General features: G+C 30.2%; 3 protein-coding genes and 1 long non-coding RNA gene across 4 annotated transcripts; 2 read left to right on the top strand and 2 right to left on the bottom strand.

Annotated features, from left to right (window-relative positions):
* Positions 1-39: 39 nt before the first annotated feature.
* On the top strand, positions 40-1,265 carry LOC129874830 (uncharacterized). Its single transcript, XM_055950203.1, has one exon. It carries the CDS (start codon positions 176-178, stop codon positions 1,118-1,120), a length of 945 nt encoding a protein of 314 aa, XP_055806178.1. The 5' UTR covers positions 40-175; the 3' UTR covers positions 1,121-1,265.
* A 4,975-nt stretch (positions 1,266-6,240) lies between these two features.
* LOC129874819 (uncharacterized) lies at positions 6,241-7,490 on the top strand. Its single transcript, XM_055950192.1, has one exon. The coding sequence runs from the start codon at positions 6,283-6,285 to the stop codon at positions 7,192-7,194; it is 912 nt and encodes a 303-aa protein (XP_055806167.1). The 5' UTR covers positions 6,241-6,282; the 3' UTR covers positions 7,195-7,490.
* Positions 7,491-7,599: 109 nt separating this feature from the next.
* LOC129874814 (uncharacterized) lies at positions 7,600-8,946 on the bottom strand. Its single transcript, XM_055950180.1, has one exon. The coding sequence runs from the start codon at positions 8,893-8,895 to the stop codon at positions 7,957-7,959; it is 939 nt and encodes a 312-aa protein (XP_055806155.1). The 5' UTR covers positions 8,896-8,946; the 3' UTR covers positions 7,600-7,956.
* A 3,872-nt stretch (positions 8,947-12,818) lies between these two features.
* Positions 12,819-16,116, bottom strand: LOC129874807 (uncharacterized). The gene is made up of 4 exons (XR_008762960.1): positions 15,979-16,116; positions 15,596-15,676; positions 15,182-15,233; positions 12,819-12,897 (listed from the first exon to the last, which is right to left on the bottom strand). It is a non-coding gene; the product is annotated as an uncharacterized LOC129874807 (long non-coding RNA).
* Positions 16,117-16,486: the final 370 nt, after the last annotated feature.

Here is a 16,486-nt window from a genome sequence, read left to right as displayed (position 1 = left end):
GTCGTGACATACTTGTAAGAACAAATACTACTACGAAAAAAAAATGCAGCAAGAGTAGTAATCGTAGTTATTGTTCTATTTTGAATTTGTTTTCTTCATTTTCCATTGCACATCAATGGTCTTCTTCTTCTTCTTCGACGATCTTTAATTTGTTCGTAATCATTCACCTCCATTAATGTCTGTTTCTACCGAAAATCGAATTCCCTTATGGAGAGAGATCCTAAAATCATCCGCCCTCATAAACAAAGACAATTCAGGACATTTTCGCGTCCTTTCAATCCTCTTTATCTTGCCCTTCCTTTCCACTCTCATCGTATATCCTTCTTTCCACCTCGACCTGTTTCACCCTGATTACGATTTCACCATTCTCACTCAAATTTCCCTTTCCATTTTCGAAATTATTGCACTCATAATGTGCACTCTGTTTTTGGTCCTGTTTTTCCTCTGTGCCATAGCCACAATTACATACAGCGCAGTTCAAGCGTCTTATGGTAGACCAATCAACCTTTTTTCGTCGATTAAATCTATTAGAAACTCCTTCATCCCCCTGCTCTCCACCTTTATCGTTTCTCACACCATTCTCATTTCAATCACTCTCATTTTCGCGATAGTTTTGTTTCTCTTATCCCAAATTCTCCAAACTTTTGTACTAATTGAACTCAAATACGATCTAAATCACTTGTTATTTTTGGTTATTTTTGCATTAATTGTACTCGTACCAATTCTGTTATGGCTACAAGTGAACTGGTCATTAGCTTATGTGGTAGCAGTGGTTGAATCAAAACAGGGTTACGAGACACTAAGGAGAAGCGCGTATTTAGTAAAGGGGATGAGATCAATAGCTTTGTCGATGATCCTGTTTTACGGGCTTGCGGTGGGAGGAATGGTGGTTGGTGGTTGCATGTTTTTAATCACTATAACTACATCGCGATCGAAGGGTGATCAGCGGAGCATCTTGGTGATATTCCAGATATTACAGAGTTCAATAATGGGATATGTGATGATGAATCAGTTTATTGTCGGAAACGCTATGTTGTATATGTATTGCAAGGACTTGAATGACGAAAAATTGCCCTTCGATATTGGAGACAACGAATCCTCATATCTTAATATGGTGTGATATTTTTCGCGAAAAAGCATTTATCTTCGCAAAAAAATCTTCAATTATATCAAAAGAAAGTATTTGTTTGACACTTTGTATAGTATATTTCTTTTATGAAGAAAATTCGATTGATTCTTCCTTGTCATGTCAACACATTCACCTTGTTATTGTATCGTGTGACTTTAATAAATATTTATCCTAGTTGATTCGTCTCCTTTTTTCTTCCTTCAAAACTGTAGTTTATAGTAGGATTTTTCTACTATATATAATACCAAGAGAAACAATTTAACAAAAATTTCAAGATTGAACTTTGAGGATGAATTTTTTTTAATAAAGAATGCTAAAATTGTGCTGAACTTTGTACAAGTACAACATAAATCAAAATTAATCAGACTAATAAATTTGAATACCAAATGATTAAATGAAAAAGTAGAATTTTGCTTCTATTGCCTTTAAACTATAAAATATATGGGGAAGTCAAATCTCTTTTCCCATCGATAATTTTAGTTTGATCTTCAACCCAAAAACTAAGTTTTGTTTTCAAAATTCAAATTGTGAAATTTGGTCGTCAAAAGTGTACATTTTTATGTACATTTAGTAATGGTATGGCCTTTCTTTAAAGAACGAAAAAAGGATCAAAAATATTCTTAATGTATGGAAAATGATTCATAAATACCATTCATCTATTTATTCGTCGAAAAATATTCTCAATTAATTTTTTCGACTCAAGAATATATCTTCAACTACCGTGTTCAGTTACTAAAAAAATCAATTTGACATCTATGAATGATATATGCAAAACCCACTAAATGAAATTTTTTCTATGATAACAAAACTCATAAACTAAAAAATCTGATGATAACCCTAATTTCCTAATTCTAATTCACCTGCATCATGACAACAAACTATATATTAGGACATCGATATAATTTGTTTGTGAATGAGAAAATACATTTGTGAATGTTTTACTACGTACTCAGTACTCTTTACTAATAGTTCCTCAATATAATCAAGATGAACATTGATTAAACGACGAGTAAATTGAATAAATGACATATTACAGATTATAAATTACTAGTCCTAACAGAACTTTTTAGTTTTCAATATATAACATTAGATTTCTATCAATATCTAACAAATTAATAATGAACTAAAAATAAATGAAAAACATTTTTGTAAAATTTCTAACATATTTAATTAACTAATATACTATCCATAAATATAATATTTTGTAACTTACAAGATATATTGATTCCCTAATTTTCTCCTTGGTCAAAAATATCTCTCATTCTTAAAATATCTCTCTCCAATATTTTCTCTTCCTAATCTTCTTCCATAATTCAAGCAAAAAAATAATTTTCGTAATTTTTTCCCCAAAAAAATCTCTCTTCTTCTCTTCTTAATATTCTCACACAATTTTCTCCCTTGAATAAATCCACTTCTTCTTCTTCTTCCCTATTTGTTTTCTATACAGTTTTTATTCTTTCATCCATAATTTTTTTATTTTTCCTTTTTGTATAAATCTTGAATACTAACAAAATTTATTCTTTTTTTTTGTATGAAAGATGGTGGATTCATTCATTCTTGATTCAATACGGAAATAAATAACATGAAATCTTAATTCAAATTGGTATTATAATTTATTTTCTTTTCACAATTTGCCTAATTCTTTTTGTTGTTAATTTTTACATGAAACATAGGTTATGTTCGATTTTGATTCAACACGGAGGTCGTTGGGATTCATCATGTATAATAACTTTTAAAATATGGGTGAAGACTGAGGTATAATAACTTTTTTATGAATTATGATTCTGAACAAATGTATGTAAACTGTATCTTGTTGATATAATTGAATCATAAAATTATATTTATTGTTCAAATTTTTGAACTATAATATTGTAAAAATTTGATTTGATATTTGAAGTGAAAGAGGCTATAATTTTTTAAATATATTATATTGATATATATTCAATTTTAAAGAAATATATGTAATTTGGATTTAGTGTATGATATGTCTAGTGTATTAATTTGGTATGATTTATGTATGTTTTTTGGTTTAATTTGTGTAAATAAATTGATTGTGTCTAATAATTATTTTTTACTAATATATTTTGTGTCTATAAGTTGATATTATACCAATTTATATATATTTGTTGAAATCTGAAGATATATCAATATCATACAGTTGAATAACTTTTATTTTGAACACCACAGAATTAAAACATAATTAATACCAAATGTCATAACATAATTAATACAGATATCATACATAAAAACATAATTAAATAAGTTTCATGCTAATATCATATCCGGGAAAAAAATTATACTAATGTCATATTCAAAAAACTGAATTAAATACAAAAGAATATAATTATTCGCAAATTTAGATTTTTTTTTGAGAGTACAATGAAAATCCGATCTTTTGTTCATGATTGGATAAAAAAAACACACAAAAAAGAAGAAGATAATCTTAATGAAAACAAAACACACTGCGAGTGAAAATTGGAGAAAAAAATTGGTTGATGATCACGAAGCAGAATGAAAATCTTTTTGGAGAAGATAATGGAAGAAGTTTGAAAATTGGAGAAAGAAATTGGTTGTGATTTTTTCCTTTTTGGGATAATACTCAATCCCTACATTGTAGTAGTATAATGATAGAGATCCTTCTCCGTGACTCCTCCCAATAAACACACCTATCTTTTCTGTTACGTTTTTATTAAATAAATCATTATTTTTTAAAAAAATATAGTTAATATTGATTAAATCATATCTATTATCAATCGTAATAATTTTGTTACATTATTAATTATTGATTAATAGGTTTATAGAAGGTAATATAGTATCTTAAATATATATGGGGAGTAATTTTTCCTAAACGAAATTTGTAGATCACTTTTAATGTGATGTGAAGCACCAGAATCAACTATGTAACTTCGAGTTCCTTATTATAATGAATAAATTAAGACATTAAGGATATAAATTAGGGATGGCAACGAAAAGTCGCTTCCCTTTTTTTGGAAACTTTTCCGCAACTCCTTATTATTATTTCGCTTTAGGTTGGAGTTTTTCGATTCGTCTTCATCTTTCCACGTAGCTTCTTCTTGATTTTCTTTGATGTGTATTATTTTTCCAAGATAACATGTTACATGATAAATGACTTTTACATATCTATTGACTTTCATGACATTCCGAGAAAATATAATATTGACATAAATAAGATTTCTTTAAGCTAGCCCTCATATGTCTTATGTATGCAAAAATATTTATAAGAGATTAGTACATAATTTTATCTTGATTTTCTAAAATAATAATTATAATTATATTGAAATTTCAGAATTTCTTAATACTATCGGTGAAGATATATTTTTTTCCAGCCGGTGTTGTATAAGTTAAGTTTGAAAATATTACGTTGAAACTTCGGTTTTAAGATAGTGAACAAAACATTACTATCACGACTTTGGTGATAAGAAAATTCATATTATTATTTTAGAAGCGTGTTGAAAATTATATGGAATATAACTTCTTCCTTCTCTTAATTATTTTTTAGTCCATTTAATTATTATTTTTAATGTTAATTCCTTATATTAAACTTTCTACATTGCAAGTTTAAAATTATAAGTAGGCATTGGAAATGTAATTTCATCTTGTGATTTAAAATTCATTAGATGAAATTAGTATTTGGACATGCGATTTCATCTCATAATTTTTAAATCACGAGAGCTTGATTTGGAAATTGCATATCATGATTTAACATTTTCAAATATAAAAATTAACCCACAAGTGTAAGTTTTGTAAAAAAAAAAGAAAAAAAAACTCACCATTTTATATCCATCAACCATTTATTTCATAGATAAACAAACTTTATGGTTAATATTATCACTCTTATCAACCTTTAAAAAATATGGTTCATCATCTCGGTTATCTGATCGAGAAATGCATGCTTAACGTGAGGAGATTGTCTGTACTATGTGAGAGGATTATGTTAAAGAGTAATACATTACAACTCATGTTCAATTTTTTTTATTGAATTAAATTTTGATCAATAAATATTGTATTGTTTTTAGAATAGCTTTGCGATAGTGTATTATATTTTTGTTATAAACTTTTTTGCTAAGATTGTATAAAATATTATGGTAATTTTAATAGTTTTCACAACTTATGGAGTAATTATGTTTATGAGCCAAAAAAAAAACAAATATAATTTAAACATGTCCAAACAAAACTTTAACTTCACTTGGCCAAACGGCCCTAAGATTAAAGAACATTTTGATATATTCAAAATATCTATAGTTGACAAGAGGGAGTTGCTCGGATGGTAAGCACTCCGCACTCCAACCCGAAGGTTGTGAGTTTGAGTCACCAAAAAACCAAAAAGGTGAAAGCTCCTACGGAGGGATAATATATATATATATATATAAAGTTTTAAAATTATAAAATTTAAAAGTTTCTTTATTTTATTAAATCTGTGTTAAGCTAAACTTGGTCAAACCAATGAAAAAGGAGGAAAATAAAGGCATTGCGATAGTATATAAGAACCAAAAAAAGTTACATTAACGTTTTACCACAAATTTCTAAGTATTTTTGGGTGAAGTTTTATCGCGTGTTTGATTATAGATTATGAGAGAAATATTTGATTTTAAAAAAAATATGATTTATATCCATTAGTTTTAAAGAATATTAAAATTATTCATAAATTTGTATTATTATTTTATAATGAACAAATTCTGTTAAAAAACAACTTTATAACATAATTGATAACAATCAATAATAATAAAAAATAATATGAGTAAGACCAGTACAATAATCGTATACTCAAACTTCTCACTGATTCAGAATAAATTATAATTCATTAAAAACAAGTTGTTCTGGAGTTGGTTATAGATATATATTAATTAGGATTAATAGATGATGAATATTTTTATAAAAGATAAATATTTGAATTAATTTTTAAATTTTTCAAAAATTCCAAATACTAGAATTCTAATTTTTTTTAGAACTTGGAAACTTGAACATTTGCCAAATATATTTACCCGAACTTGGAAACTTGAACATTTGCCAAATATATTTACCCATAATGACAAGTTATATAAGCAAACACTAGTTTTCTAAGTTTTTTCAAATATATTGTGGCACTAGTGTTTCCTTCAATTTCCATTTTGACAGTAATTCAATTCATCATAATGTATGCTTCAACAGAAAATGGCCATAGCCTATGGAGAGAAATTATTGAATCAACAAAGAACATATACAAATCTCATTTTGGCCATTTTCAAGCTATTTCAATCCTCTTCCTCTTTCCCATCACTTTTTCTCTAATTGTTTATCCTTCTTTCCACCTTGCCATCTTTCACCCTGATTACCACTTCGTGGTTTCAAGTTTCGAAATTATAATACTTGTACTGTATGCTCTGTTTTTGTCCCTCTTTTTCATATGTGGAGTAGGCACTACTCTATATAGCGCGGTTCAAGTGTTCTACTATAGACCGATCAACGTCGTTTCGTCTATTAAATCTCTCAGAAACTCCTTTTTTCCCCTTCTCTCCACCTTTATATTATCGCAAACCATTTTCATCTCAATCAATCTTCTTTTCGCCCTGATTTTGGCTTTTCTAACCCGAATTCTCAAATTCGACTCGAATCATTCGTTATATTTGGTTATTTTCTCATTAATCGTGCTTGTACCAATTCTGATTTGGCTACAGGTGAATTGGTCTTTATCTTATGTGATAACAGTAGTTGAATCGAAAAAGGGTTACGAGACAATAAGGAGAAGTATGAAATTGGTGAAGGGGAAGAGATGGGTAGCTTTTGGGATTCTTATGTATTACGTACCTGTGATTGTATTTATGGTGGTTTGCTGTGCCATGCTTTTAGAGAAAGGCGAACAGTGGAGGAGTTTCAGGGGGATATTACTGCCTCTGTTGTGTTCGGTGATGGGATATATACTGATGAATCAGTATATTGTGGTGAATGTGGTGTTGTATATGCAGTGCAAGGAATTGAACGGTGAGAAATTCTCGTCGGAAATTGTTGCTGGTGAGTATGTTTCCCTGCCATTTGAAGAAGATGAGAAGAATCATATTGTTGTGTAGTAATTTGGTATGTTCATTGAAGAGATGTATGAGTCAAATGGTTTTGCTCTGTTTATCTTGTTGTTGATTATTGAATAAAGAACGAACGTATAGTAATTAGTAGTTGTATTGATATGTAAAAAATATGGATATCTTGTGGGAAACATGGTATATATGTGCATTGCACGGCATATGAGGAGGCCAGGAATTTGACTAAACGTGTAAAATCTATCTTATATGTTCCTTGACGGATGTATTTTGGTTTGGGCTATCTTGTCAGACATTGTAATTGTTTAAAAATTGTCACTGATTTGAGGTCTTTCTTTCGCCCATGCTTGCATTTTGATGTTTTCATTGGATTGTCGTGAGGTTCATCTAGAAAGTATAATGACTCAGGTGTCAGTCGTGGATAAAATTTTGGATCGTGACAATAACAAACATCTTATTTCTGTAATATAACATGATCTAGTTCCATGTTTCTTACATAGCAATACAACTACCGTACATTTTTATTCAATAGCAGGAAAAAAGAGCAAAATCATTTGTCTCAAATGATCTCTTCTATTAGTATATATACCACATTTTATGAAGACAAACCAAATCTTAAACATGCTGGGATGAACCAGCTACTAGATGGTTTGATTAGTCTTTTGTCCATGTATCCAAGTCAAACACGAACGATTTGTACGTTCAGTATCATTGAAGGACCTCAGGCACCAGAGTTTCCTCTAGATTCACCCACTCACTCAGACATAGTTCACCAACTTTCAGTCCCGACAAGTACTACACAACATTGTGATTCTTCTTCTCACCGTCCAATGGCAGTGATAGGTATTCAAAGGGCAATTTTTCGCCTTTCAAGTCGTTGCAATACATATACAACACCACATTCAATACAAGAAGTTGATTCATTCCCAAACTTCCCAGCACTGTACACTGCACAATTTGAGATGTGCCAGAAAAACTCCGATAATGATCAGCCTTTCCCGCACCCAAAAGTACAAAAAGGACGTTAGTCCCAATCACCATTGCTCCCATCGCAAGCCCGTAAAACAAATGTGTCCAGAAAGCCACCCATCTCATCCCCTTCACCAAATACGCACTTCTCCTCAGCGTTTCGAATCCACATTTGGATTCGACCACTGCTATCGCATAAGCTAATGACCAGTTTACCTGTAGCCATAGCAGTACCGGTACGATCACAAGAATGAGAGAAATCCAAAAGTGATTCGAATCGTATATTAAACCGAGATTTTTAAGAATTTGGAATAAAACAACTAAGACAAGGGAGAAAATGATAGAAATCGAAATGAAAATGGTATGAGAAACGATGAAGGTGAAGAGAAGAGGGAAGAATGAATTTCTGATAGATTTAATGGACGAAACGATATTGATCGGTCTATCATGGTACGCTTGAACGGTGCTGTATGTAATTGTGGCTACGGCACATATGAAAAACAGGACCAAAAACAGAATACACACTAATAGTGCGATAATTTCGAACTTGGAAAGAGAAAATTGAGTGAAAATGGTGAAATTGTAATCGGGATGAAAGAAGTCTAGGTGGAAAGAAGGATATACGACGAGAATGAAAAAGATTGGGAAGAGGAAGATGGTTGAAAGGGTATATAAATGGAGAGAGTGAGATCTGATTACTAGCAAGGTCGAATTTATGATCTCTCTCCATAGGGGGATATGATTTTCTGGAGAAGCAAACGACATTGAGTTTGATGATCAGTTGATCACCAAAGATGAATGCAGAAGAAGATGAAGATGAAAGAAAGAGTTGGAGATATTATTAGTCCATATTATTTCTTTGACTATTTGTAATAGTATTGGCTCTAAGAAACATTCAAATAAATAATTTTCATAAGGGGACATTGAAAGTTTCTCCATTTGTGTTTGACCAATACCAAGACCAAGTCGTGAAGATATCTGCTGTGTACGGAAGTTATATATTTAAAATTTATATGAGATTTTTGTAATTTTAAAAAAAATAGAAAAATAATGTAATTAGCTCTTAATACTATAAAATTTATGTAAATTCTCTATAAAATTTGGGTACTTTACCCAAATCTCATAGTGAAAAAACTCAATTACAATATATCCCCCATTTTTCTTAAATTACCCGATTTCCTTTTTTTTTCTATATTTCTGATACATTACTTATTTTGCTGATACATCACATTTTGGGTGTAGAATAATTAATGTTGTTGAGTTATTTATGAATAATGACGTAATTTAAGTTAGAATTGGTTGTTTCAATCAATTACCGTACTAATTAAGGGAAATAATTCTTAAAAAACGTAACAGTTATGAAGAGGAAGAAAAACTCAAAAAACAGAGCATAACTGCGAACAAAAAATTTCAATCCAAAATTCGATTTTCATCAAGCGAATCGAGATGAATATGCAGTGCCGAATCTGATACATAACATCTTGTATTGATATAAGTTGTAGATGTATAAGAAGCACTAAAGCTTGATACATGAGAATCTGATACATAAACAATATGTATCAGAAGCATTAAAGCTTGATACATGAGATTCTGATACATAAACAAGATGTATCAAAAGCATTAAAGCTTGATACATGAGAATCTGTTACAAAAACAGGATGTATCAAAAACACTAAAGCTTGATACATGAGAATCTGATATATAAACAATATGTATCAGAAGCACTAAAGCTTGATACATGAAATTCTTATACATAAACAATATGTATCAAAAGCATTAAAGCTTGATACATGAAAATCTGTTACAAAAACAGGATGTATCAGAATCATTAAATCTTGATACATGAGAATCTAATACATAAACAAGATGTATCAGAAGCAGTAAAGCTTGATACATGAGAATGCGATACAAAAACACGATGCAATAGAAGCATTAAATCTTCAATAAGATGAAAAAAACACAAAAAAATCACAACAACCCCCTCAGCTCGGCAATGTCAGAATCACTAATTCCTTCGCCATTAACAATTTTTTTCTTCAATAACATAGAAAAAACACAAAAATAATAGTGGGTAATTCGAAGAATCTGGTAAAGAAGCTATAATGAAGAAGATAAACATTTTGGAAATAGATGAATATAGAAATTTGGTTGATTGAAACAAAAACAGGGGAAAAAAAAGAACTTACGGAGGAGAAATATGAAATGGAAAAAGGATAGATCTGAAAGAAAAAGAAAGGGAAAGAGGAGAAAGAGAATAAATAAAGTCCAATTTTCCTAAATGAATCAAATTTGAAGACTGTTCATTGGAAATCAGGTCATAGATATATCAAAAGCACCAAAGCTATGAAAATGGAGAGAGAATGCAATTGAGAATCAAAAGGAGATGATAGTCTAACTCGTGTGAATGATTTTAGGCGAGAAATTAGGGATATGCTCAGTAAATTCCTTAAATTTTTGGATCTTGAAGATGGAGAGAGAACGAGAGAAAATGATTTAGAGGTGAGATAATGTTTTTTGAGTTATGTATCCGGAAGATGAAGGAAAAAACTGAAAATAAGGGATTTTGATAATTTTTTTAAAGGGTTAGACTTTTAGCAAATATGATAATAAAAGATGTGTAATTTGGAAATTTATCCATAAAATTATACGCAAACGGCCCAAACAAAGTTGGATATAATAGTGGGTGGATAAAAGAATTAAGGAAAAATTACTTGATTGAGTGTTTTTTAAAAATTAATTACTGATTTTAGCGATATTTTTTATTTATTACCATTTATAGCAATATATAGCAATATTATGATAAATCTACACTTGTATTAAAAGTGAATTATGTATACAATATAAATGTATTATAAGTGTTTTAAAATATATATTATGTTTGTGTAGTAAGAAACTAACATAATGTATTATAAGTCTATTAAAATATGTGATAAATGTATTATCCATCTATAAAACTTGTATTATATATGTTTTATAAATAGTTCTCTGTAATATGTATTAAAACTGTATTATAAATGTATTATAAGTGTTCAGTGAAATTATTTTTTTATTGCTATAAATGGTAAATATTTTTTTAATATTGTATATTTATGTAAGTTTCCTAAGAATTAAATTGAGAGAAAAACTTAATTGGGTAAATCATAGTGAGGACATGGATCTAGCATTTTAAGAATAAATATGTACCTAAAGTTGAATGATAAGAACAAATAAATAAATAAAAAGCCTCGTGAAGGATAAAATGTAACCTTTTTCTAAGAGGATAAAAGCAAATATGACCCTTTTCCCTATTAATATTTGGTCACACTCCAACTAAACTAGTGTAGCTAATACAATTGATATAAGTGGGAGGACTGTATTAAAAATAGTGAGTTATTAGCATGGTAAATTATATTTTTTGTACTATGGATCTCTGTAATAGTATTGAATTATAGTTCATTTATAACATTCAATCTGTGACTAGGGATGGCAAACGGGGAGGCGCAATGCGGGTACGCAATGTAATACTATAATCCGCTCCGCCTCGCTTTATTGCTATCTTTATTTGTGATATTGTGTGACTATCCATTATGAGACATTATTTTTTTCTGTAGATTTTGTTGTATGTTTAAGGTAATTAGTCAAGTTAAGTGGTTTTGTTAATTTTTTAGAAATTGAGCGGATAAATTATATTTCATGTTTTTAGAATAAAAATACATTCAAACATGAATATTATTTCAAATAATCTTTAGAAAAAATATAACCAAACACAACTTCAATTTCAAAGTATTAAACTTTTTGTTTCTATGGCAAAACTTAGAATTCTTTTTTTAAAAAATTACATAGAATAAAATCCTACTATTTAGTGAATTGAGAATGTGAAATTAAAATTGAAATTTTGTTCAAATATCACAAGTCATAACAAATACAAAATTTAAATCTATTTGCACGGGTCAACCATACCCTTAGGGATCGTTTAGTTGAGAATAAGTTATCCCACTATGATATAAATGGTGAAATAAATTATCTTAAACTTGACAATCAAACAAAATATTAAAATTTTATTCCTGAATTATTTTTTATTATAAGACTATTTATTTTTATCTCTTATGCCAAACAATCCCTACTAATAGTTTAGTGGCAGGATAAGGTAGAACATCTTAGTATTAAAAATTGAATTAAGACTTATATTGCATTAAATTTTATCTCATGCTTAAAATCATAGGATAGATATCCCATTATATTTTATTCAATTTTCAAATAAAACAAACCATTATTGTAATTTAAGATTATAATCTGAGAATAATTTAATCTGCAAAATAAATGATACCATACTTTCAATGCCACTGTTGAGAATGACATGAACCACAAAAGTTGCAATAAGTCAAAAGGGATAATATCTATGTAGTACTATTTTCCTTCATTTCCCCTAATTTCACAGCCATCTTCTTCTTCTTCATCACGACCGTTCACCTCCATCAATGTCTTCTTCTACAGACACTCGCAGCCCACTAGGGAGAGAGATCCTGAAGTCAATCAACCGCATAATGAAATCTCATTCTTTACATTTCTACGCTCTTTCAACCATCTTCCTCCTGCCTGTCTTTTTCACTCTCGTCGTTTATCCTTCTCTCCACCTTGCCCTCTTTCACCCTGAATATGATTTCAACAGTTTCACTCAGCTTCAGTCCCAGATCTCCCTTTCCAGTTTTGAAATCATTGTACGCACAGTGTACACTTTGTTGTTGATCCTCTTTTACCTTTGTGGCGTAGCCACAATTACATACAGTGCTGTTCAGTGTTTTTATTGAAATGTAGTCAAGAATGTAATTGTAATTGTAAAGAGCTAGCAATTGAAAGAGTTTGTTAGAGAAGGTGCAGGTTAGTTAGTTGGTTACGGTTGTCAAGTTAGTTAGTTAGCATGTGAAGATCACAAATGTGAAGTGCGTGATCTCTATAAATAGGTACTATGTAAAGTTGATTATCAATACAGAAACTGCTGCTTCTCTTCTTCCTCATTTCCTTTTGTTGATCTCTTCTTCAGTGAGCTTGTAGCTCATAGCAATGGAGGTTCACTCCATTAGCTTATAAACGTGATATATGATAAACCCGTCAACCTTGTTTCCTATGTCAAATGTATAAGAAACTCTTTTTCCCCCCTTCTCTCCACCTTAATAGTTTCCCTTACCATTTTCATTTCAATCGCTCTCGTATTCGCCCTGGTCTTTGTTTTTTCAATCCAAATTCTTCAATCTCTGGGATCAATTGAACACTCGAATCGCTTCTCCTTTTTCGTTATTTTCTGCCCAATCGTGCTCATACCAGTCCTGATTTGGCTACAATTGAACTGGTCTTTAGCTTATGTGATAACAGTGGTTGAATAGAAGTGTGGTTTCGAAGCACTGAGGAGAAGTGCCTATTTGGTAAAGGGAAAGAGATGGGTAGCTCTGTCGATGATGCTGATTTACGGGCTTGTGATGGTACTGTTGATGGTTTTTGGTTCCATGTATTTAGTCGTTGTGGATGCAGGGAAAGGTAATCGATGGAGGAGCTTAGGGGTAATATTGCAGACCGCAGAGTGTTTGGTGCTGGGATTTCTGATGATGAATCAGTATCTTGTGGGGAACGTGGCTTTGTACATATATTGCAACGACTTCTTCAATGGTGAAAAATCTTCATTGGAGATCGGAGATAAGCTCGCCGGCGCCGGCGAATACGTATTTCTTCCATTGGACGATGAGAAAAATCATGCTATTATGTAAGTTGCTTAATTTTTCTAGAAATCGTATAGTATAAAATTTGGTTTGTCTTAATGGTGTGATGCTTGGTAGTAAGAACATGAGTAACTACGCGTAGTCGCGTAATGCTCTTTATATTATATTATATTAGTTATTTATCCGCGTTTTGCACAATTATAAATGTAATATAAATTCTCATAGAAAGTGAGATATTAAAAGTATTTCAACAAAAATTAGAAGATTGTCATATATCTCAAGAACTTTAATGAATACTTGAAGTAGTTATCATCTTTGTTCAATTTTATCTTCTACACATTGTAACATTTGTTTATTGCTTCTCAATATTTTGTTTCTCAAACTAAGAGTAAGGAATATCCAACTGCACAACTTTATACCTGTTTTCAAGAGGCTCATGATGTGAAAATTTCTTATAATTAATCATCACTACAATTAAGATTAACGGTTATTAATTTAAATGATAAACAACAAACCAAATATGTTGTGTACTTTCAATAGTCCTCCGCCTTCAGATCACATGGGAATTTTGGCATTAGGATATAGTAAAAACAACAAGTATTTTTAAGGACTTTCTTTTAGGATGAAAAGTTCAAAAAAATTCAAAAGTCAAAAGTTACGTATTCTTAACTTATGACTTTTAACTTTTAACTTATAAGTTATTTTTAAAAAGCCAAGCTAAACACCCTCTAACTCTAGATCGGTCCAGGATAGACTATATTTTTTTCAAAGCATCATAAAGAGCTACATGATATTTAAGGAGTACGAAGGAAACCCAACCATTTTGCAAAAAGGAAGGGGATTGTTATTGACTCCTATATAACTACCATTTCGTATCCTCATTTATTCTAATTCTTTATTGCACTTACAAACTTTTCTTACCTCCGTCTGTTACAATAGTAAATAAAAAGTATTCTTAGAAAAGAAAAAATAGTCAAATTAGAGCGATAAAAGGAAAAAAAAATCACCTGCTACTTATAATTACGGTAAAGTAATTTACTTTCTAGCTGACTTGATGAACATATGCTTTTTAGTGATGAACGCCTACTGGTAGACATGTTTTGGGATTTTTCTGAAAAATAAGCTATTGCGGGGCAACCTTTCTCAAAGAAACCGTATAATGTTTTTAATATAAAGTGAGTTTAGCACACTCACACAACTTACAACTATTAAGATGTAAGATGTAATCAAACATAAAATTACATAATTGACCTCAACTGCGTCGAGATTGAGACATCATAAATTAAGTGAATAAATAAATTTAAGACACAATAAATTGCCTCACAAATAAAGTATAAAGGTTTCGAAAAAAAGTGGCTTACCATAATAAGGGTGGCCTTTGTACATTCAAATTGGACATTGTTGATCATGCTGCTGTAGCAGAAGTGGCAAAATTTAAACAAAAATAATAATGTTGCAATGAAAATTGAGAATTCAAAGACATACAAATTTAATTGATAAAAGTAATAAAATCAAAAGAAAAATCAATTATTTCAAACTACAACAAAACTATTAAACAACCGTACAACTTACTAAAGGCAAAAACATGAGTATGAGTATTAGTACGTAGAAGGGTATTAGGTTGTAATTCCGGCAATGTCCTTCAAAAGCAGATACATTATTCAATTGTTCCTCACAAGTATACACATATTTTTCATATTTAACATTTAAAAGACAAGCTACAACCCTACAAGCAAGTCACCATAGCAGATGAGTGGACAAACTTTGCAACTAACCTTTCAAAACTTTGAATTCTTAAAAAGCTTACGCTTTATTTGAATTGAACAAACAACTTTTCAACTTCTCCTGCCTCTGGTCTGAGAATTGAGAAAACTTAAATTTCAGGGCATAAAAAACTCAAATTTCAGATAATTATAAAAAAAAATACGTTAAATAGTGCGCAACAAACATTGAATAAACTAGTTTTAGATTTTCAAACGCTACAATTTCAGAGGTTTGAAAGAGAACATGCTAATCACACAAAGTGAATCATGAATGAATACCTAAAATTCTGGAAAAAGAAATCTACTTTGGGCGGCGGAGAAATCGTTGTAGAAAAAGAAGAAGAAGCGGCGACAGGCAAATAATGGAAGATAATGAGGCAATCAAGGGAATCTACCTTGGGCAGCGGAGAGATCGTCGAAGAAGAAGAAGAAGCAACAGGCAAGCATTGTAATGGAAGATAATGAGGCAATGAAACGACGTTTATTCTGTTTGAGAAGATGTAGCGAAGCGGTGTATTTGGGTTGCTGAAACGTTCCTTCTTTTTTTTTAGCAAAAGTTAAATACCATTCCTAATAAATATAAAAAAGAATCTCTTGGCCTTAGAGAGCGCCACATCAGCGGCACTAAGATTTTTTTTATATATATATATATATATAAGATTATGTTGTATTGTATAGTATGATATTGTTTTAATAAATATAAGATATGAATATATTATATTGTTCTTTGTTATTATATAATATCACACATTAACAATTTAAATAATAAACCTACAAAAAATATAGGTTCGAGGTAAAACTACTATAAAAAAGTAGGATAAATAATAAAATAAGAATTAAATAATAAATAAAGATAAAATAAAAATAAAACATTAAGGTAATAATGCGGTCATTACACAAAAT

Source organism: Solanum dulcamara, chromosome 2 (genome assembly GCF_947179165.1).
Source record: "Solanum dulcamara chromosome 2, daSolDulc1.2, whole genome shotgun sequence".
Lineage (NCBI taxonomy): Eukaryota > Viridiplantae > Streptophyta > Magnoliopsida > Solanales > Solanaceae > Solanum > Solanum dulcamara.
Note: the sequence above shows the minus strand (reverse complement) of the source record. Positions and strands in the feature narration are given on the sequence as shown.